Here is a 23,363-nt window from a genome sequence, read left to right as displayed (position 1 = left end):
AAAGATAGATACAATATGGCGGACAAGAATGAAAAACTTGAGAATTTATGTTAGACATTGAGTCAAGAATCCAGGATCTAGAAAATATCCAGTAGCAAGTTATTGACGAGTTTATGCAATTCATCTAATTACTCTCCTTGACAACTTCCAAAATTTATACATTGACATATCTGGTCGTTTGTCGAGACGATCACGAATCTTTCCACCTAGTCAGTTATCTGCAAGTAGCACTGCAGCACCATTTATGATGATCGGAGAGCGAGCTGCCCACTTCATTAAGAAGTCCTGTTATCAAGAGTGGTCTGCAGTTGAGGAAAACAGGTTTAAATGGATAGGTATGGATGCTATGAAGCAACACTTAGGTAAATTATGGTTACGTACAGAGAAATCCCTATCTTTTGTTTATTTCAGCTATAGTTCCGCCATGCTTCCTTCTGTTAGTTTTATCTTACAATTAGGATTTTATCAAGTATTCTGGACTCTTCAGCAGCTTCTTTTTGAAGTAAGTGAACACACCTTAAAGTGTCGCGTTATATTTTAGTACCGTTGAAATCATTCATATGATATGACTTTTGTACATTGATAGATTACCGGGATTATCAACAGAGCAGCAATGTGAATTATGTCTTGACATTCATGTGATTATCAAAACACCTTTTTTGGTTTGAATGCTTCCATAAAGCTTATGATCGAATGTTGGAATCCAATTTTTAGCTATGCGACGGATATGTATGGTTTCTGTTACGAGTAAAACTCAGTATTCGTCATCGGTATGATATTTCGATTACTTAATTCTGACATTTGTTAACATCGTTTTGGTTTCGGAAATCGAAAAACTTTTCGTCCCAATATTAATTTTTTAGAGCTTGTTTTCCAGCTGTCGAGACTCCGGAGGAACTGAGAGAACACCTGAAAAACAAAATCAAATCCGCCGATTCGAAAACTCGACAACAAGATCGGGACGTGAGATTTAGTCACTTATCAGCTACGTCATGGTTTTATTTTTTATTTTTTATTGATGATCGAATATCAATCTCGACTGCTTTCACTGCTATTTCATAACAATAGAAAAAATGTATCATAGCTGGAAATAAACTGTCACGAAAGAAATATTTAATAGTTATGATTTTGAGTTATCTCATCAGTCGTAACGGAATACAGAATTCGAATTTTCAAAGGTCGACAAAACTTGGTGAGACTTGCGTCCGTTTCTCAATTCTTATTGTTATTGGTTCGGCAGGTCTCAGCAACATTTCCATTTTCAGTCGTATATTTTCAGCAGGTAAAATTCGATCCTTCTTCAATACATACTGTCGTAGAATCATCGCGAGAGATGTTTTCATCAACATCATGGCATATCTCGAACCTGGAATTGGAACAAACTTATTGGACCGCGTTAGTATTTGAGCGCTATTTATGAGTCATGGCACAAAACCATCATGCGCGCATACATTAGTATTCACGATGGATGGTCTGCGCGAGTTTTTCACTCAAAAAGTGCAAACATACGCTTACTTTTTATTACGTCTAATGCATATTATTCGATATATTGATTACCGTGCCTCAGTTTGTGTAGGAAAGGCTTGTTCATTGGTTTATAGTTTGTAAATTAGTTCTAAGATAATTTAGAGTTATTTGTAAATGTTTGATTGATAGAAAATAAGTTCAAGCTTGTTTAACAACGCTCTTTACACGGGATTGTTGCGAAAAGGGAAGAGAAGGCATTCGGTAAAAGATATTGGAGAAATTGAGACGTTTTGTGAATAATAAATAAAGTTATTTACGAATTTCATATCTCTGGTATCATCAAGTGCACTGGAAAAGTTTATTTGAATTCATTATTCAATTTAAGTCGTTCCACCTCTGTTGCAAAAGTTCATGGATCCGGTCCAGGATTTAACCAGCTAAAGATTTCTCAAATTCACAAAACTCAAAAGGAAACATCTTAAGATAAGATCAATTGTTAAGGTTTCTCGTAACGAATGAAATAAATAAATAACCGTAATAAAATAAAGTGGAAGATAGAAATTCGGGAGACAACACCTTCTCATCACAATTTAAGTTACTCATCACCCTTCGTAATTATTAACATCACATGAAACGATTAGCTTGAATCCGTAAGGACGATCAATGCATCGGTCGAAGACTATTCTCAATATTCCTATTTGGCTTACCTAAACAATTCCTCGGGCCTGTACCGAATGGTATATATGAGTACGGGTGCTGCTTCGCAAAATTTTCCGGGAGAAATCTGTCCGGATCAAACTTCAGAGGGTCAGACCAGTATTTTTCACTTCTATGTAGCCCTAGAATGTTGGGAGCGACGGAACTTCCTTTTGGTAAAACGCGATCACCTTTAACATTAGTAATTAATCGCTCAGTGAGTGACTTCGCATGCATGTTGGGTACTGTGATCCGATATGCTACAGAATTGAGACCAACTGTCTCCTGAACAGAAGTTCGAGGAAGTCTCACCAAGTGAATTTACAATGTCTACAAACCTATATCCAAGTCGTCAGTCACTTCTCGAAAGAGAAATGGCGAGCCTGGAAACATCCGCAGACTTTCTTTGATCACTCGTTCCAGGTAAGTCATCCTCGTCAGGTGTTTCGGAGTGACGAGTTGATCTCCGTTATCATTGTCTCCGTAAATTCCCCAAAGTTCCTCGTAAACTTTATCCTGCAACGATGTTGAAAGCGAGTTATTCACCAATGACAATGATTGTTCTCAGGAAATCTGAGCCACAGCCTGAGGTCAATTAGGATCATTTACGGACCTGCACAATTGGATGAGATGCCAGCATCAACATTGCGAAAGAAAGAGCATTGGCCGGCGCATCACTTCCCTGAATAAGAAAAGACTTGAAAGAACACAGAAGGAAAGTGGCCGCAACGTCCTTCGACGTTTTTCTTCACTCTAAGACATGTGATAATGCATTAAAAATACATGAAACAAGCAATTTTTAGTGCGTGTCGATTCCCCGAATGAGCGGTGAAAACCACCGCTAAAGTTGACTCCCAAAAACCGGTTTTTCAGGATGCTGTTAAACGAGAATAGAGGCGCGTGTGGAAAATGACAGAGAAATTAAATACGGGGTGTACAAGCATCCGATTTAATGTAACCTTTAGCGCGAACGATAACCGACTCGACATGACAGCAAATTTCCCTCTGCACTGTAAGCGCCAGACACATATCTACATCCGAGTGTACCATACGAGGAATTTAAACACATACAACACAGGATTTATCGATAATGATGAGGATGTTTTTGATAAAACCAATTGTAGGTACATGGTTCGTTATCAATATCCAATGGTAAACACACTTTCTCACTCTCAATAATGTAATCCCTTATTTTATTCGGGGGTAACCTTCAGGGGTGGTTCTTCCTCGTTTAACCGCCGAATCGGTGCATGTGAAAAAGAACGTTTTCAATATTTATCGATGTAGGTACTACAAAATATCACAGAATGAAAGTTATCCGTTCCCTCGCACATATCGTGTTTGGACTGCAGTGGTCATGAAGATCCATGACTGATATGGGATCTCAAATTGTTCGATAACCTGTACAAATAGTAAAAGTCGACCAATATCCAGGTTTTCGTTCCAAAAACTTCGTTCCTTGTGATTTACGGTGCTATACGCAATAATTTAAACGAATACGTACAGTCATCACTATACCATGGACTTCGCCACGAAGCTCTTCATCTGTAAGTTCTTCGTTGTCACTTGAAAGGTTCAACATACGATTTAAAAACGCGTTTTCTTCCGCTTGATTGGCTGTACACAAGCGGATAGATTTTTATCAGTGACCAGTAATGAAGAATAGTCAATTTACGTTCCACAGAATTTTGGGAACAATCTGTGCTAACGTTATATAAGGTACTCACATTTATCCTGTTCATGATCGGCTGATCCTACCCGACTGCGAAGTTCTTGGATCTGTTTTTTCTTGATCCGTATCACCTTAAGCAGAGTAAAGACCGTGATCAAAGTCAGCAGCTTCGTTTGTGTTTATTCTTGCGAACCATCATGTCGGTCATTGCATTTTGATGCTTCATATGCATACTCACGTTTTCAACAAACTCGTGCAAAAGTTGGATTTGCTTTCGCTGATCTCTGCCAAGTTTCGTACGGTAGAAAATAAAGTCTGGATGCAACCAGGGTCTCAGAACTCTTTTGCAAATACTATCCACCACCCTGCAAAATGTCAATTTAATCGCATGGGTTATGAGTCATTCGTTTAAGGAAAGATATACCATCACTGACCTTGAGCCCGGAACAACCGAAATAATAATAATATTACAGGTGAAAAGTGATGCATCTTGGACGCGATAAAACGATTCGTAGTCTAGGATGCTATAATAAAATATAATCGAAACATTTTTTCGATAACAATAAATGTTGTGCAAGAGATATTTCGACGGAAAGCTTGATGAGAAATTTCCAAAAGATTCGTTACAGACCAGTTTCAGTGGCGAAGACGTATTTTTTTCTAACAAAGCACATCTAATAACGGACTATTTTATATTAGAAACTATAACTTCATAAAAAAAAGTAAGCTTACCAAAATTTAGATCAACTCACTTTTCTACTGTCTTTGCGTAGTGGCAATTATCGCTTGTCTGTATTTCCAATTTCACACCCATAGTAGTTCCTATGGTGAAAATAAATGAAATAATAGTTTTGGAAAAAGAATTGAGTACGTCAAATACCGATTGTCCCTTGATAACAGACCACATAAGATGTCCAGCATACACGGTGCCAAATATTTCTGTACTCTGAATTCCGCTCCGTTCAAGTGGCGCTCCATTCGCTCGACCATAATTCCTGATTGTGAGGCAAATGAATCAACGAAGGAGTTTAGAACGATGGAATTAAAGGCCGGCTCGATCAGCTTCCGACGCGCGTGCCATTTCGATCCTGAAACGAAAATATGATTTTGCGATGCTCGTATGATAATTTTTCGTCGTCGAAGTCAGAGTCACGGAATTAATTAAGAGGGTGTTTGCTATGATTTCATTTCACGTTAGTGATAGGCTTTATTGTACATACATACTAGAAATACGAAGAAATAGTGGACATTTCGAGCAATCGTGAAGAACCTGCTGCTAACTAAATCTAGACTGACTTCACGATGTCAGATTCATAACAGTTGTAACTTTTTTTTGAATTGCCGGCTGTTTTGAAGTCTTAGAGTCCGGTAGCCAGTGAACTTTTTTGCAACTTATTTTCGCACGCCCTATCGTCGGTAGTTTCGGGTTAATTATTGACGTTTTGCAATTAAATATTGGAACTAAAATTTTGGAAAAAAAATTCTGATGCCTTTCATTTAGACAAAAGAAAAAAATCAGACAATTAGGATATCGTTACAAAGGGTGAAATCAAGGGTGCCTCCCGGACTCTTAAAGTTGTATGTAGAAAAAAACAAGATATGCAATTTTAAGGACCATACCGGAATCAAAAAACTTATTAGTAGTATATGTATATTACTGAATAGTCAATTTATTATCAACTAGTCTAACTTTATATTATATATGGATAGTATAGACGTAAAGTAATTGCTGAAATTTTTGCGTAAGTAAGCAGATAAATCGCGAGTCTCGATGTCGTCTTCCAGTATCGTGAAATCCTGAAGATTTTACTGGACGATAACGTTTTATTCCACGTTATTAGAAATCGAAATTAAGCCATTTCCAATTATTCTCACCCACCGTTGTATATGAATTGTGAGATAAAATCCTTGTGATACAACTGTATGAATTAAAGGCTAGCATCGATGTCTTACCAGTAGCTAAAAGTGTTCCTGAACCCAACCACGGCTGTGCGAAGTCAAGCAGACTGGCTCTATCAATGGTTTTGCGACTTAGAAATATTACCTGAAACGAAAAATCTCGAGATAATCAAAATGTTAAACGGGTTCGATTCGTATCATCGGAGGTTAACACTCACCTTCAATTGTTTAGGATCTCTTGTTACGAAAACTGGACGGTTCCCAATTGATAACTGATAACAATCAGGATACGTTTTATCCAATCGGAGGAACCTGTTCATAATAGCTGGAATCACGTGACATACGGAATTTATCATAAAATTGGCTGTTGGGAATTTACGTGCTTTGTGTCACCACCTCCACTCAGTCTTACAAATTATATACATTCCCATAGATATCCTCTTAGAAAATTCTACTCACACCATTAAAATTCCAGGTAAACCGTAATTTGGGACAAAGAAAAAAAAAACTCCCATAAAAATTGGCAAAATCCGTTGAAAGTTCACGAAAATCCTTTAGATTTTCACTCATTATCAATTGCTTCTATTCCCTAACTCTTCCACATTATTTATAGTAACCTTAAAGTCCCTTTTTGTCCTCTTAGTCTATCCAGCTCACATCACTCGCTATCGCCATTAGCCAGCTATGTTTGGTTCCCACTATTCGGAATTCCCGCAAGTTCCCTGCGTTCACATTCTTTGCGTCTAACTCGCCATTTCCATTTTTCATCGAGAAGACATGTATTTTTATTTGAATCGAGAATACTTTCAATCCATTACCAACAAGTTAACGTTCGTTCCATCCTTCAAACAACAGAGATCAACTTCACGTCCAACATTCAAACCATGAATTTCCATTCCGACTTAAAATTCCAAATCTCAACAAACCAACTCCTAAATCATTCTCTAATTATAAATTCCAGCACTAATATGAACCAACAATAAGATCTACATCCTCTAGACATTTACACTCGTTACCATTCCAACAAATCATTATACATTCCAATACATCTTCCTCGCGGCAATTCTTCATTCCATTCCCTGACTCGAGAGCAGCGACCGGATCGGACTCAAAGGTCACCTCAGCAAAATCTCAGCTGGATATAGAAACGTATTGACAGCCGCTCGCGAATACCTTCCCTCTATGCCGTAACAACTTGATAAGAATTGTGGGAACCCCGTAAAAATTACCTTCGGCACTCCCGATAAAGAGATACGCATTGCCGATAATGGGCAGCCGTGGCGGTCCCTCAAACCTTGAACAACGATTGCCAAACGATCGCCTTTTCGCAAGGTTTACTATAATTTTCGACACAGCGTAGAAAATGAGGCAGGCAATAACTACACTTTGGGTGACTAGTGTCAAACGCTCCATCGCGAATGCTGTTGTATCGTATATTTTTGATAACCAACCGTTAGAAGTCAGTCTCCACTTGGGACTGTGACGATATTCCGCAAACTCTGTTTTATACTCGTTGTGCATGATATTATACAATATACAACTTTTACTATGATGTAACTCGTAACATTGAATACGTTAATTTCGTAGATATTTTTTTTTTGGATTCTTTAATCAAGAGACTATTTACTTTGATAGTTTTATTAAACAAGTTTTTTCTATTGCGAAACCATGAAGGATCTTGATGATGACTTGTAATTATGACTTCAAAATGAAGACTTGCTAGGTAGTAATCCGAATTTTATATAACTGTATACCTGAACTAGACATCTTGTCAGTGTGAATAAAATATTAGAGTTCGGAATTTATACATAAGAATTACGTAATTTGTGGAACAAATAATCGGTAGGTGCGTTGTTTCCTTCGAAACATACATCAACATAATTTACGGATTAGCTCTTTCAAATTACGAATAGTAAAACTACTGTTCACGATGTGCCAAGTAAACCGGATCAATTTACAATGTGAATACAATTCGAACTTGTCAACCGATACTTGAGAACGTTTTTTTTCTTCTTATAATTAGAAGGTTGAAGCTTTCATTTCGCGTTCGAAAATCTGCAAAATCTTCATTCCTTGCTGAGATGAATTCTGATTATAATTGTTGGCCGAAGTGATCAGATCATCCGCCTGACGCTTATCAATTTTAGTTGAGTCCACGACATCATTTGCAACCGACTTTTTTGATAGTGAACTTTCTTGATTATGGCGTGAAAACAGAAATTTTTACCACGAATAAATGCTCCATATCACGTGAAAAGACTCTAGAATTGCTAAAATGTCAGAATCAAACTTCGAATCACAATTTAACACGGATATGAAACTTGTTAAGTATTAATTCTTTTCATCCTCCGAGCGACTTTTTCAAAACCCATTTTTCAAAAGAGCGAACCTCAGCAAGGTAAGAAGATTTTACGGATTTTCCATCGTGAAGGGAAAGACTTATTCATTTCGTTTCACGTAGAAAATTTTTTTTGAAAATCTGTTAAAGCGTTCGGATTTTATTCTCGTTTTAAATCGATCCGTTTTTCGGCCCGGCCTGTATACGATACTTTGTTGTTAATATAAGCTAATAACCAAACGTATTAGTAACATTAAACTTGATTAGGTTCACTTGCGTTCTACAAATCTTCAAGATCATAAAATTACCGATTAAACAGCATTTTTAATTATCAATACATAATCGAATTACGAACATCAAAGTGTCTAAAAGGATTTGATGCGCAAGGACGATGGGAACGGGCTGCTCAACACGAGCAGTATTCGTATAAAAACGGTGATAATTTGACAGTTTGGAGGTATTATACAAAAAACGAAAACCATATGATGAATATTTAATTGAGCAAAAGCAGCATCTCGTCGGACCGAAATCAGCCGTGTAACCGGTTGATCAAGTCAGTATATAACCATAAGAAATATCAAGTATTGTGTCGAATGACGCAATCACGTGTGTACAAAATCTATCGAAGGCCCGTGCAATACCAATTACTAATTCAATTTTTTTCCGGTCCAATAAGTAGCAGATGCCAATCCTTTGCTTGCGATCATGCAGTGGCGGCAAGGTTCGGTAGCACATTTATGGGAGTAAAAAATCACAGACATTATACATTGCTTATATTTCGCTTAGAAAGTTATATCAAGTTTCAATTATACTTTTATTGTAAATTAACAGACATGTACTTGGCAATGGTACGCGATTAAAATCTTTTTCGATAAAGGATACGGATATTTATTTGTGCACAGTCTTCTCATAAAATAAGTGTTTTTGTATAAAGTGATTGAATGCATACGTTTTTAATGAAAGAAGGTATTTTTGTGCGAAATAACCACAATTAATGTACTTCGCGAAAGGTTTTTGCGACAGAAGTGTTTTTTGGAGGGATAACATCGGGTGGGGTACAAGAATGCGAAAGACCAAAAAGCGACGGGACGAAATCCCAAAAGTCAAACTACCGACACGCGAAAATGTAGAAAGACCGTTGATACGAAGAGATGATTTGTAGAAAAATAAAAATAGAGAACGCAAAACTGTATAGATAAAGTTAAACCGACATCTTTCTTTTTCTGAAAATGGCCGAGATTACACAGGGCTAAATATTGAATTGCGAAAATATCTAAAAGACGAAGAGTCGACTTTCTAAATCTAAGACGCGTGTATTTGTTGAAAATCTACGAATCGAAATTTATCAATAGCGATTGACCAAAGACTCGAATGATCGAAATCCCGAAACCCGCTGAAGACGGAATGGCTAAAATGGCGAAAGGTTGGATGACGTCAGAAACACATGTAGAGAAAATTACGCTTAAGAGTAGTTATATTTTTTATCATTGAACGTAGTAGGTATGAAATTTCAATTTTCTACCGTAGAAAAGTTATAAAAACTTATTTACGACTCGTGTTCTTTTCTTAATTCTCAATGTGATCGGTTCCGCTGGTCTCAGCACCATTTCCATTTTCAGTCGGATATGTTCGGCAGGTACAACTTGATCTTTCGTCAAAACATATCGTCGAAGAATCGTCGCCACGGACGTTTTCATCATCATCATGGCATACCTCGATCCTGGAATTGGAACATCCAAATCTAACGACTTGTAGTATTTATTTATATCAACATACTTTGTCACTACCGACCAACTTGTGATAGCAGAACTGGCTTATAAATATGTGCGAGTGAAATTAGCTCTCCTCTTAACTCGTCATGTTTTGCAATTTGTTACCGATCAACTTCGATACGAAGAGATAATCCATACAGCAATTCAAGATCGTCCTCAACGTCGCTATTTGGCTTACCCAAACAACTCCTCGGGCCTGCGCCGAATGGTAGATACGAGTGAGGATATTGCTCGGTAATGTTTTCCGGTAGAAATCTGTCCGGATCAAACTTGAAAGGGTCAGACCAGTATTCTTCACTTCTGTGCAGCCTTAGAATGTTGGGAGCGACGGAACTTCCTTTTGGTAAAACGCGGTCACCTTGAACGTCAGTAATCGGTTCGATCAATGATTTTGCAAGCATAACGTGCTGCGACGCAATGTGCCAAGTAATGAAATCAGCTGGATCCTGATCGACTCAGCTCGAGAAAGACCGAATGGGTTAAGTTACGACAGCTTACAAACCTATATCCAAGTCGTCAGTCACTTCTCGAATGAGAAAGGGTGAGCCTGGGAACAGCCTCATGGTTTCTTTGATCACCTGCTCCAGGTAATTCATCCTCGACAAGTCGTCCGGAGTGACGAGTTGATCTTCGTTATCATCGTCGCCGTAAATTTCTCTAAGTTCCTCGTAAACTTTGTCCTACCAACATGTTGAAAACGAGTCATTCGCCATGTGACGATGATTGTATTCGTGAAAGCAGTAGAGTATAACCCATAGGAAATCGGAATATTATTCACACACCTGCAGATCCGGGTGAGATGCCAGCATCAACATCACGAAAGAAACGGTAATTGCTGGTGCGTCGCTTGCCTGAAATAGAATAGCAAATCAGAATGAGTTTGTCACCGCGTAACATCGCTTTTAACATTTCTTCCTCTGTTATTTTCCCATATTCTGTTGTGAAAGCTACTATTATCACGCCATATCAACGTTTATAGATCTACAACATCACCTCGGACCGGTTTTGGATGTGCATCTATTTTAACGTGTTCGGGTTGTTCTCGAAGCGATAGCTTGTGAGAACCCCACGTTAGTGTGGATGTCTTTCCCTAATTGTAAAGAATTAATTAACAAACAGGACTTCCCCGAAGAGGTTAAAATTAGGACCACTCTTGTCGAACTGAAAACAACCTGGCCTATTTCTAAGTTTCGCAAACTCGGGAATATCCTGAGCTGCCTTTGTCGAAGACAAAGATTTTCGATCGTTGCTACCTTTGAACAGAGCCGCCTTCCTGCTCAGACTTGGGTTAAAAAATCGAAGCTGATAACACCTGATTTGATTAATTACAACAGCTAAACTACGGACCAGGACGACTGTCGTGGCTGCCTGTCAGGCTATGGATCGCCAAATGTCGTTTTTGGACTCGGATTTCTCAGTGCCGTACAACTACTTGGGTTTTCCAGTTGCCTTCGGTTAATATATCTGATTGACTGCGAATTGAAAACAGATGCGTTGAATGTTGAACAAGTTTTCAATGAATCAAATCAAACATCAATTATAACGGTGTTGGAAGTTTTACAAAACTAAATTATAAAGTGAAGCAAAATAAAATAAAATAAAATAAACTTAAGGTAGTTGGATAGTAACAGTAACATGATCCGACGGATAATCGTGAGCACTGTATTCCTCGAATAATCAGAAAACAAATTTGGCAACGTCACGTGATTTTATTGTATTGTAGTCTGCTTGAGTCTTCGGTGTTTACTTCGCTATAACCTTTATTTTTTTGACTCAAATGTCAGATTAGGTACGACTCAAGGAAAAAAGCGAACAAAAAATATAACAAACATAATTGTTTTTGCAATACCATATGTAGACAACAGAAAATAAATAAATTGAATATCGCGCGTAATGTGCATACCTATTTGCGACGCAATGAGATTACCTGTTTGTTGGACTGGACTATAAATTAAAATTAATAAACCATAAACATGGACGTTAAAGTATAAGAACAAAATAAAATTTGATCAAGTGTTACATTCATTAATGTGAAGGTGATCTTGACCTCGTAGTTTGAATGCTGTGGAATAGGTCTTGTATTAACAACAAATATTTGATGTCAACGTTATGACACTCGGATTGGAGTCATCCTGAGGACAAATTTTCAATACATGTATCAAAAAACAAATTTGCACAAGTATCTTGCTGATGATGGCAAGAATGTATGATAGAAAAACTCACCTTAGCAAATTGAAATTTAGTCTCATCCATAATACGAACGGTGGCTTTACAACAGAACTTTAAAACAACAGAAACAGAGAAATCATCCATAATGACAGTGAACGATCCGTTAACGATGTGAATTAAATATTTCAGAAATTACTGTCCAACTGCCTCAAAGTGTACGGAATTTATCGATTCTGCTACCAAATCGTTATTCTAATTAAATACATTCTGCTTCACGACTCTAATGGTTGCAACAATTCTTCATCTTACAATTAGAAATCCCGTGTTATGGTTGATTCTACAAATCTTTGGAACTCTATCATTTGAATTTAAGGCGAATGAACGCCGCCACGTGAAAGGTGAGATTGTCGATCTCACGAAGCCGTGTTCGCGTGACCTTCGATTGCATGCGTCACTTTCCGCGTTGACTGAATTTGGCTCAAAATCAAGCTCTGGGAAAATGGGATCCGAAAGGTGATTCGGTTCTCTTTATAGTCCTTCACTCTATTGTCTACCGATTGTCCCATACGGAGAATAAATTGTTGAAATCGGACAGGTAGGTACAGATTCAAGGTATCCAGAGACTGGATCCATGGAATTCTCCATTTCACATCGACGTGTGAATAATACTCACCGGCAACACTATACTGTGCACCTCGTCCCGAATCTCATCGTCTGTGAGTGTTTTCTTGTCACGGGGTAGGTTCAAGAGATGATCCAAGAACACTTCGCCCCCGATCTTCGGCTCGTCTGTACGAATTGATACCGTTGACAGTGAGTGAATATAATAGTCAGTCAAGTTTCATATGATCCCTCAAATAAAACAGGTATTCGTACTAACCATATTCATTTGTGTTTAATTCCGGCTGGCAAGGACGATTTTGGAGCAGTTCTTTCTTCGTTCGTATCACCTGCAAAGTTAAAAGAGAAGACGTCAACAGCTGGCTTTCGATTATTCTTCGCGAAGTTGTAGGTGACGGTCAATTTCATAACTGATATGCAACCGGGACGATCTCTTGAAACTTGAAAATCAGCTATTCAATCTCATTGGTCGGCGAAATCTTCCCGCAGCGATATTCTTGTCTGCGATGCAGGCCGGCCAACGTACGCAAAATGTGTACGTTTGAATTTTCAAAGAGCATATAGACACTAAACTCCGACCGTTCTTTGAAGAATCAACTTTCCAACCCAATAACAAATGCTTCCCAATCCTTTCCGAGTCACTGCCTCAATTATTTGATATTCTAACCTCGAAAATACGTATCAATTACATCGCGGCCAGAAACAGTTTGACAGCTGAAACTCGAGTTGGTCAGCCTGCACGAACAGCCGATTAAACTCGCGCATGCGCAATCAATTTTCAAGATTGAAGAGATTGTCCCGGTACATTACTTACGTTTTCAACGAAGTCATGCATTATCTGGATTTCCTTTTGCTGCTCTTTGCCAAGTTGCGTTCGGTAGAAAATGAAACTTGGATGCAACCAGGGTCTCAAGGCCCTCGTACAAATGCTGGACGTCGTTCTGCGAAAAGGTTATTTCACTTGTGAAAACCGTTTGAGAAGAATTCTCTCCAAAGTTGAGTTCGAAATGACCGGAAACTCGATTTCATTAATAAAATAGAATGACTTTCATTAATCCGTAAGAACTTGTAATCAACGATACGAGAAATAAGAATACATACAATACTTTCATGCAATTTACTCATGTGCAAGATTTGGTGTCTCAACAAAGGTTTGTGGGCTAGAAAATTTTCGAAATGAATTCCTTGTGCACGAGTTGTCTTTTTTGTTTTTCAGCAAGCGACTGCAGAGAAATAATTTCAATGATGATTTTCTGGCGACTCGATGACAAAGTTCAACAAAATCACGATCGACTAACTTTTCTACCGCCTCTGCGTACTGACAATTTTCGTCCGTCTGTGCTTCCAATTTCACGCCCATCGTAGTTCCTGCGATAAAAACAAACATCGAAACTACTGGTAAAGAAAAGTATCGTGGCTCAATAAAAGCAGATATCAAATCCTCGTAGTTAACGGACCACATATCATGTTCAACGTGTACGGTGATAAGTACTTTTGTACTTCGAATTCGTCTCCGTTCACGTGGCGCTCCATTTGCCGGACCATCATCGCTGACTGTCTGGAAAATACTTCGATGAAAGACTTCAGGATCATGGGACTGAAGGTCGGCTGTATCAGCTTCCGATGTACTTGCCATTTCGCTGCTGTAACGTAAAGATCAACCGATTTTAAAATCGGAGTCACACTGTCGAGAAATTTTATCCCGCTCTATTTTTTTTCCTTCACTGATAAGTTATGCTGTTTCTTACACGCGAGCCAACTTGAGCGAGAAAATTTTGCAAACAACTTGTAATAAAAGAATATCGTTCTTTTTTTGTTTTTTTTTTTGTCTTTGCCAATTATCTCGCTTCCCGCCAGTCATACGTAAAAAAGTTTGCAACGAAAAATGTCCGTTGGAAAATTTTCTATTCGAAGGCTTTAATTAAGAGTGCTCTGCTTCCAACAATCCATTGGTCTTTTCAGACGGCACTACAAGATTTTGACGTCACCAGCAATACGTTGCAAATTGTATTTCTCAATTTTTTGTTTACCTTGCAGACCTTTGCCGTAGTTGGAGAATAATATGGAAAACCCGTCAAAAAAATCCAGAGCCTTGCTCTATAAATTACTCATTGTTAAACTAATGCGATTCGAAATTATGAGGAACTTCGAAATTCGCTTCGAAAAACCAAGTCTCTGGAAGATTGAAAATCGAAGGGTACGATCTTAGGATCGAATGAAACTATCGGACGAAGCTGAATATTTAATAAAATAAATAAAAATGAACACATTAGTTAGTTCATCGGAATTTTAGTAAAAAGCACCGCACATGCAAAATAATTGTTTCTTTCGGAAGATATGTTGATATTGAATAAAGGAAGAGCGTTCGAGTGAAAGAATGGCGAAACTCAATCCACAAATATAATTTGAAGCAGAAAAAAAAAAAATAAATAATAATTCGTGCGTGTATTTTGCTAACTAGAAAAGCAATAAGAAAATCAGTCAGCAAATCGAAGATGCGGTACGTATTGTAATAGATTTTTAACAGATACGAAAATAGAAAAGACGGTTAAAAAAGTAGAGAAAATGATTGAAAGAAATTGGAGAAAAAGAAGTCCCACTCTGAATCTTGCGTAAAAATGTTCATTTTGGAAATCGAGTGTTTTTTTTTTTTCTTGTTTCATGAAGAAAAATTGGGGTGTTTTTGAGATGGGCTTAAAAAATCATAGGGTGAAGACGAGTGATTAAAGAATTTTGAAAATATTTGAGGAAGCTTTTGAGAGGTCTTACTGAGGTAGGAAAAATCCACGGTAAAATTAAAATATATCAATATCAACAGTTCCGGAGATCATTCGAGTATTAGCTAACGTATTTTTTGCAAATTTTTTCATCCCACCTCTAATGATGAAGATTGCTAACGTTTCCTTGTTTTGTCCACTAATGTTTTTTAACGTCAGCTAACGTTTTTTGAAAAGTTTATTGGAAAATCGACTCATTACCTGGGAATGACGGAAATGCCACTTATCGTCACACCCTGATCAGTGTACTTCATTAAATGTTAATCCTTATTAATTAACAACAAGCGTTAACATGTTTAGTAAAAATTAATTCATTATTCATTGAGCATTGCGTTGTCTTTCTTCGGAAATGCATGCAATAAACATCATATTTGCCAAGATATTATTGTTGAGCAATTCATGCATTATTAACACCTCCGTTCAAGGATTTTTTTTTATTATTCTCAAGCAGGCCGCGTGTTGGCTTTGAATACGAACATCGAATTACCCATTTTAGCTAACGCTTGCCTGGAATGCCTTATACCGTAGAGTAACATTTGATAACGTTTCTCTGAATGGACTGACCTTCGCTTAGCGTTAGCTAATACATGAATGGCCCCTTACCGAGTTGGCATGGAATGCCCCAAACATATTTCAAAACTATTTCGAGTAGAATATAACATCACAGGAACTTTCGAAACGATTCAGAAATATATCAATCGTAACATAACATTCGAATATGTCGGCAATATTTCGGAAATATGTTATTCTGAGCGAAACAATTTAATTGTTTCAAAAATATTTCAAACATTTGTACGAATCAATGTTTGTATGTTTTTCGATACGTCTGAAATATTTCGGACATATTTGTTGAGATGCCACTAAAAATTTTTATCACTTTGGAAAACTTCGCTTAAAACCATATCTTTATGACAGATTATCCATTTAATATACTGTGATGATATTATTGAATTTTTTCGAATAACCAGTTATTTTATTATTGCCAAATTTCATTGCTGCTTCGGCAGATTTGACATCGGGAAAACTTGGATGATTTTACAAGCAGTAATGTAGCGGACATGCGACTGTAATGCGAAGATCTCCGTTCAAATTGCGACTGGAATATACCAATGCAAAGTACCACAGTGGACTTTGAATAAGCACTTTAGTCGAAGTTCGGGACCAAGTCAAGTTTACGGTAACCTCTAAAAATGCCACTGGTAAGTCATAAACGCGTATTTAAACCGCATATTAAACATACCACACGACACGAAATATGTCAGAAATGTTTCAGAAATGTTTCTGCAATGTGTCAAAAATTTGTCATGTCTGTGTTTAAATTTGAAATTCACGAAATATTTTCGACATGCAGACACGGACGTATTTCTGACATATTTTTGAAATGTTGCAATGAAATATAACATGTTTCAGATCAAACACTTTTGGAACATAAATAAAATATTTCGTGTCTTGCGGGTTAAACATGATTCGTTATGCACTAGCCCTTCTTTTCGCAACACTATTGCGGTGTAGTTGACGTGAAGTAATGTCAAATATTTACAATTCATGAGCGAAGGATTCTCGAGTAACGTCGACAACTTACCTTTAGCCAAAAGTATTCCCGAACCCAACCACGGCCGTGCAAAATCTAGCAGTCCTCCTCTATCAATGGTTTTCGCGCTGTTGAATATCACCTGAAACGGCAAGTAACTTTGAATGACAAAAATTTTAAATGGCTTCGATTTCTATCATCAGAGACAAACCTTCAATTGCTCAGGAACACTTGTTACGAAGATCGAACGAGTGCCAAGTGATAACTGATAATATCTCGGATACAATTTATCCAATTCGAGGAACTTATTCATGATAGCTGTAAACACATGAAACGCAAATTGATACGCATCCAGCCTTTCCGTATTCTTAGATTCGATATTCTCATTAAAGAAGAACCGTCAAGAATATTCTGTGTAATTATATATTATCGAATTAGATACTCCGAAAACGATAAGAATTCCAAAAAAATCCTGTACATTTTTCATAAGAATCCTTGTCAAAATTCCATATGTTTAATCGAAATCCTGCAACACCCCACGATATTTTCAAAACTATTGAAGATTCTGGAAACCCCGTAAAAATTACCTTCGGCACTCCCGATAAAGAGATACGCATTGCCGATAATGGGCAGCCGTGGCGGTCCCTCAAACTTTGAACAATGATTGCCAAACGGTCGCCTTTTCACAAGGTTTACTATAATTTTCGACACAGCGTAGAAAATGAGGCAGGCAATAACTACACTTTGGGTGACTAGTGTCAAACGCTCCATCGCGAATGCTGTTGTATCGTATATTTTTGATAACCAACCGTTCGAAGTCAGTCTCCACTTGGGACTGTGACGATATTCCGCAAACTCTGTTTTATACCTACTCGTTGTTGTATATGATATTTTTTTTTCTTTTTGTGTATTCTACCGTTTATTTATTACTTCTACGTGTTTCTTTTTCTTCGAAATTGAAAGTTCCACGTCGTCGTAAGGTAATTCTCTTTTAATTATATCAGCACAATTAGCCTTGCTTATCGTATAAGCCTCTTACATGTGACGATATTTTAAATTCAAAGTGCCCGCGAGGTTTTGCTTGACACAGCCATCTCGATCCAGGCGTCAGGCGGGAGAAACGGCTAAACATTTTGAACATTCTACGGGAAGACGCCAAGCCGACCAATCTTAAATTCCCCGCAGAAATCTTATACTCATTTTTAATACCAGTTTTTAATCCATTTCAACACATCGTCATTACCAGTCAGTCTCCGTAATTACAAGAACGTGTAATTCATCATTAAACAATAAAACCAAGACACGAAATCGAAGAAATGTTCAATTTCAAAACTTTCGCGCATTGCTGAGTCAGCACGAAGGAGGCTTCCAAAAAACCGTAGTCTGCAACTCCATCGGAAAATACTATCATCGAGACGATTATACGACGAAGCTGCGGTCAAATAACAAACAACGGGATGAGTGATTTTTAATTTGTTTATGAAATTTAAACTTTTTTATTATCATCCCAGACAATTTTAGAACCTGAAGTGTGTTAATTTCGGCGTATTTTATTTTAATTTGTCTGTGAATGTTTGAATGAGTGTGTAATTTTAATTCTTTTGACTATGGACCGGTTTTAAAGAGGTATTACATGTTATTTATATATTTAGTTATATTTAATCTCAATTTTATTTATATCTTATTTATATTCCCTTTATATTTTATTGATCTTTTATTTATTTTTCACTCACGTTTTATTTACATGTTCTTTATATTTCATTTATATTTTATTTACATTTAATTTATTCAATTGAGAGTCAATGTCATATTTGTTATCGTTCTCGTCATATTTTTTTGTAAGCCTGTCCATCGATTTCAAGTTTTTTCTTTTATTTTGACAAAAGGCTCAAATTCTTCATCGTCCCCTTATTTATATTATTTATATCCTATTTATACATGTTTTTGATCTCCCGTATCAATCATATCAGGCAAAAACAAAAATAAAACAAAAACAAGTATTTACATACATATTAATTTTTAATAACTAACTTGTATTACATAATTTTCTGGTCGTTACAGATGTTCCTTAAATATAATCGTTCTGAGGAGGGCCCCCGGACTGAAACGTTAACAAAAAAAACTGTTTTGTACCGACCTTCATATCCAAGAATAATATTTACTCGAAAACTACCGAGGTCAAAAAACCATTATTCATCTTTAGTATCTTCTACCTGCTGATTAGTCGTTTCTGATTGTATTCTGATTTACTGTTGGCCAAAGTAATCGGACCATTCACCTGACGCTTATCAGTTTCAGTTGATTCCGCAACATCATTTGCATCTGACTTTTTCGGTAGTGAACTTTCTTGATAATGGCACGAAAACGAAAATTTTCACCACAAATAAACATTCCATATCGTGTGAAGAGACGTTAAGAGAATTGCTACAATGTCAGAATCAAACTTGAAATCAAAATTTAACATGGAAACCAAGTCGAGCATTGTTAAATATTTTTTTTTCTCTCATCCTCCTAGCGACTTTTTCAAAACCCATTTTTCAAAAGATTGAACCTCAGCAAGGAATGAAGATTTTACGGATTTTCCAACGCGGAGCAAAAGACTTATTTATTTCATTTCACGAAAAAAAAAAAGTTTCTAAAACTCGACTAAGGCGTTCGGATTTTATTCTCGTTTTAAATCGATCCGTTTCTTGGCCCGACGTGTACGTGATACTTTGTTTTGGATATAAACTAATGATCAAACGTATCAGTAACATTGAAGTTGATTAGCTTCAGTTGCGTTCTACAAATCTTCAGGATCATAAAACTACCGATCGAATAGCATTTTCAATTAACAATACGTAATCGAATTACGATCATCAAAGTGTCTAAAAGTATTTGATGCGCAAGGATGATGGGAACGGGCTGCTCAGTACGAGCAGTATTTGTATAAACACGGTGATAATTTGACAGTTTGGAGGTATTACACAAAAACCGAAAACCATGATAAATATTTAATTGAGCAAAAGCAGCATCTCGTCGGACCGAAATCAGCCGTGTAACCGGTTGATCAAGTCAGTATATAACCATAAGAAATAACAAGTATTGTGTCGAATCACGCAATCACGTCTGTACAAAATCTAAAAAAGGCCCGCCCAGTACCAATTACTAATTCAATTATTTTCGGATTTTCGATTCCATTATGTAGAGGGTGTCAATCCTTCGCTTGCGATCATGCAGTGACGGCAAAGTTCGGTAGCACACTTATGGGCGTAAAAGTTCGAGGAACTTGTTCACAATAGCTATGAACATACGAAACGCAAGTTGGTACACCTCCAGCCTCTTCTTATTCTTATTGTTAGATTCGATATTCTCTTAAGAAAAAAAAAAAAAAAAAAAACCGTCAAGAATATCCCGTGTAATTATGTTATCGAATTTGGTGCCGAAAAATCTTGATAATAATTCCGAAAAGCCTTACAAATTTCTCATAAGAATCCCTGTCGGAATTCCAATTATTTAATTGAAATTCTGCAAAACCCCACGATGTTCTCAAAACTATTTAAGATTCCGGAAACCCTTTAAAAATTACCTTCGGTACTGCCGATGAAGAGATGTGCATTTCCAATGATGGGAAATCTTGGCGGTCCCTCAAATTTAGAACAACGCCTAGTTACGATTCTCGTAATCTCGTAGAATAAGAGATACATAATAACTCCGATTGCAATGAATCCTGCCAAATGATCCATCGTGTTCAAATTCCGAATCGCATTAATTGCGCCAGAATTAAGACGGTTGATAACTGCCGAAATAAAAATTCCCTTCTGATATTTTCTCAGTATTTACTTTATCGACGTCACTGTTACTTTTTCCCCTACCGCAAACTATAAAATAATGCAATGATCGTCGCGACTTTATCACCAACAACGAACACCCGACTTTCACCACAAATAATTTTGTTTAATCGTACCGATGCGTCGACCGCATAATCCGGTTGTACTCTTGGTCAGATTTTCTGGAGCGAATAAATAAACGTATCCCCGCTAGCATACTCCCAAATTACCCCACCGTGTGAAACGGACCAATGAGATCGATTGAGCTTGCTATAAGATAGTCGTAACTTGAGTGTTCATAAAATCAACACAGTTATAGGCTACGAATGTTTACCACCTAACAAAGTAACACGAAATATTAGTCTAAAAAATGAGCGCTCAGATCTTGACTTTACTTTTCAAATCGCCTAAAAATTTCTAAAAATCTAGTAGATTTGTTTGATTACTTTTTTCGATGGTTATATCAGGTTATTCAGAAGATAGAATATTTCCACTCATTTTTTCTATCGTTTTAGTATTGTCATGTATTTGATTCCACAACATTGTACTGGACGAAGAGAAATCTGGTTCAGTTACTTTGGTGCAAATAGCCTCCTTAATAAAATCAGTCGTCGTAGATCGAAATTTCAATGATTTTGCTAGGTTTTTAACCATGTTGAAACGATTTGAAATGAACTGAAGTGGTATCCCTGACCACAAGTCGTTGAACCCAATCATCTTGGTGTTTATTTCGTCCAGAATTATTTTCCCGTCCAGTCCGTCTTCGATCAAACGAAACAGCGCGGAAATCAGCGAAGATTTTCCAGCTCTAGTTCTTCCCACAACTTCAACCTTCCAGCCGGGTCGAATGTTCAAGTTCAGATCCTGCGGTTGGACGAAGGAAAAAACGCCGTTATGAAAACTGCCAACTCTGTGTAAAAACTATTGGTATTGGTGTGATTAGACGTTTTTAGAATCTAGTTTGTAAGAAAAAAACTATTATAAGATTAAACTTCGTTCAAATCGAGGAGTTAATTAATCACTCTGAAGTCTGGTATTCATGGATGTTTGAAACCCCAGAAAATATGTCCAATTTCAGTAAAGAAATTTTATTTGATCCTATCAAATTTTACATAAACTCTGTATACCTTACAAAGTTCTCTAAAAATCTCATGAAATTACGTTTCCTTTCTTTAGACTCTGAAAACAAGAATTGAAAAATGCCTTTCACTAAAGCAAACTTTTCCACGTATCATCGCACATCAACTAGGGTGAGAATATAGAGTCGTGATCGATGAGTCGACGCTTCAATATTCGGTCGAGGGAGAAATGAATTCTATAACTTTAAAGATCCCGCCAAGATGACTTGAAAGCAATTTTCGACGTTGAGTTTAAACTTCAATCACAGCGATAACTTGCTTAATTTTTCATCAACCGAACATTCAATTCCAACTGTTTTGGCTGAGGATCGTTACGGGTACTTCGGTCAGAATCAAAGCTGGACGTACCTATGAAGAAATGAAAGATATTAACGAATCATAAATTCACCTTGACCACTCATGTTTCACCGTCAGCGTACTTCATGGTAACATTGTCGAAGGCTAGAGAGCCCTTCGAAGGCTGGGAAGGCGAAAGCGGATCATCAGACCCAAATGGTCCCTGCTTGGGTAGATTTGTGTACCGCAGTAACGGTTCGACCGAGGTCATTTCCGCTATCGGAACGGTATATTGAGGCACTTGAACTGAACCAACTCGGTCAAAATCAACGATTGGGACATGGCGAGTCCCACCGAGCCGTCGTTGATGTTTCCTGTAAGTCACGGCAATCCGGTTCCGCTATGATCTGGTATTTACAATCGAACGACCGGTCCGCGTTGGCGGTCACTCACCATCGTACGTTAGTGTAATCCAGAAGCAAATGTAACCGATGAAGGAACACGAGAAAAAGTCAAGGACTTATGTTTAACTCTGCTTCTTGAATGGACATGCGAGAAGACGAGACTTTTCGTTGAAATGATCGGTTAAGTTCATGCAAATTGCTATCGTCGAGTGCACTGCTAGTCGCTTACTCACACCTTCGAGTCGCTTCAGATTCTGCGCATTTCCGAGGTAGTAAATATTGACGAAATACAACGTTCGAGGACCAACTACGAGGACCGTCGGAGGTATCATCCAGTTGTCGACAATACTGTGACGATGTGTATATTTTGATAGACGAAAGTAAAAACCGAAGTTCGGACGGATCAGCGGATCAGCGGATCAGCAGATCGGCAAATTAGTAAGCCTACGACTTTAGAAGGAGAGAGTTGTGTATGCAGGTGTCAGGAAATCATAAAGTGTCTGAAATTAACTCAAATCCTGATCAGGTAACAAATTCAATAAATAACGACGAAGTGAAACAATAAAGAAAGTCACACCATTCTAAAATTATAAATACGACACATCAAACACTTTCCCTTCAAATTCTTCGAATAATTGTTCCGCTCGATTTTATCTATGTACACTTTTACCGTCCGCTTTTATGTTATTGTTACTATTTTGTTTTATTCTTACTCGACTATTGTCTCTTATATCTTTTAACTTATGCACCTGTGCCGTCCCCTTATACTTTTTAAACTACCAAACCAAGTTTG

General features: G+C 37.4%; 2 protein-coding genes across 5 annotated transcripts; both read right to left on the bottom strand.

Moving 5' to 3' along the window:
* Positions 1–403: 403 nt before the first annotated feature.
* Positions 404–8,725, bottom strand: LOC124218719 (cytochrome P450 4C1-like). The gene is made up of 12 exons (XM_046625450.2): positions 6,964–8,725; positions 5,953–6,059; positions 5,789–5,879; positions 4,738–4,923; positions 4,588–4,657; positions 4,074–4,200; positions 3,891–3,966; positions 3,668–3,780; positions 2,777–2,845; positions 2,502–2,679; positions 2,175–2,354; positions 404–1,366 (listed from the first exon to the last, which is right to left on the bottom strand). Exons 1-12 carry the CDS (start codon positions 7,253–7,255, stop codon positions 1,173–1,175), a joined length of 1,683 nt encoding a protein of 560 aa, XP_046481406.1. The 5' UTR covers positions 7,256–8,725; the 3' UTR covers positions 404–1,172.
* Positions 8,726–9,528: 803 nt separating this feature from the next.
* Positions 9,529–20,923, bottom strand: LOC124218720 (cytochrome P450 4C1-like). 4 transcript variants are annotated; one of them, XM_046625453.2, is made up of 12 exons: positions 20,511–20,923; positions 17,154–17,260; positions 16,994–17,084; positions 14,092–14,277; positions 13,933–14,002; positions 13,449–13,575; positions 12,894–12,963; positions 12,687–12,802; positions 10,627–10,695; positions 10,347–10,524; positions 9,950–10,202; positions 9,529–9,792 (listed from the first exon to the last, which is right to left on the bottom strand). In XM_046625453.2, the coding sequence occupies exons 1-12, from the start codon at positions 20,665–20,667 to the stop codon at positions 9,639–9,641; spliced, it is 1,578 nt and encodes a 525-aa protein (XP_046481409.1). In that variant the 5' UTR covers positions 20,668–20,923; the 3' UTR covers positions 9,529–9,638. The 4 variants fall into 4 exon arrangements, with proteins under 4 accessions (XP_046481409.1, XP_046481408.1, XP_046481410.1 ...); XM_046625452.2 differs by lacking the exon at positions 20,511–20,923 and adding an exon at positions 17,530–17,790; XM_046625454.2 differs by lacking the exon at positions 20,511–20,923 and adding an exon at positions 17,530–17,789 and having other exon boundaries at positions 10,023–10,202.
* Positions 20,924–23,363: the final 2,440 nt, after the last annotated feature.

This window comes from Neodiprion pinetum, chromosome 5 (assembly GCF_021155775.2).
Source record: "Neodiprion pinetum isolate iyNeoPine1 chromosome 5, iyNeoPine1.2, whole genome shotgun sequence".
Lineage (NCBI taxonomy): Eukaryota > Metazoa > Arthropoda > Insecta > Hymenoptera > Diprionidae > Neodiprion > Neodiprion pinetum.
The sequence above is the reverse complement of the archived record's forward strand: the minus strand, read 5'-3'. Positions and strand labels throughout refer to the sequence as shown.

What these genes read in the sequence shown, in the direction of transcription:
- LOC124218719 (XM_046625450.2), bottom strand. Translation starts at nt 7,255, where the DNA reads ATGCACAACGAGTATAAAACAGAGTTTGCGGAATATCGTCACAGTCCC. An exon ending in CATCTCATCCAATTGTGCAG is followed by an intron (nt 2,680 to 2,776) that starts GTCCGTAAATGA and finishes ACATCGTTGCAG; the next exon opens with GATAAAGTTTACGAGGAACT. An exon ending in GACTGACGACTTGGATATAG is followed by an intron (nt 2,355 to 2,501) that starts GTTTGTAGACAT and finishes CTAATGTTAAAG; the next exon opens with GTGATCGCGTTTTACCAAAA.
- LOC124218720 (XM_046625452.2), bottom strand. Translation starts at nt 17,713, where the DNA reads ATGGAGCGTTTGACACTAGTCACCCAAAGTGTAGTTATTGCCTGCCTC. An exon ending in TACGCAGAGGCGGTAGAAAA is followed by an intron (nt 13,576 to 13,932) that starts GTTAGTCGATCG and finishes ACCTTTTCGCAG; the next exon opens with AACGACGTCCAGCATTTGTA. An exon ending in CATCTCACCCGGATCTGCAG is followed by an intron (nt 10,525 to 10,626) that starts GTGTGTGAATAA and finishes ACATGTTGGTAG; the next exon opens with GACAAAGTTTACGAGGAACT.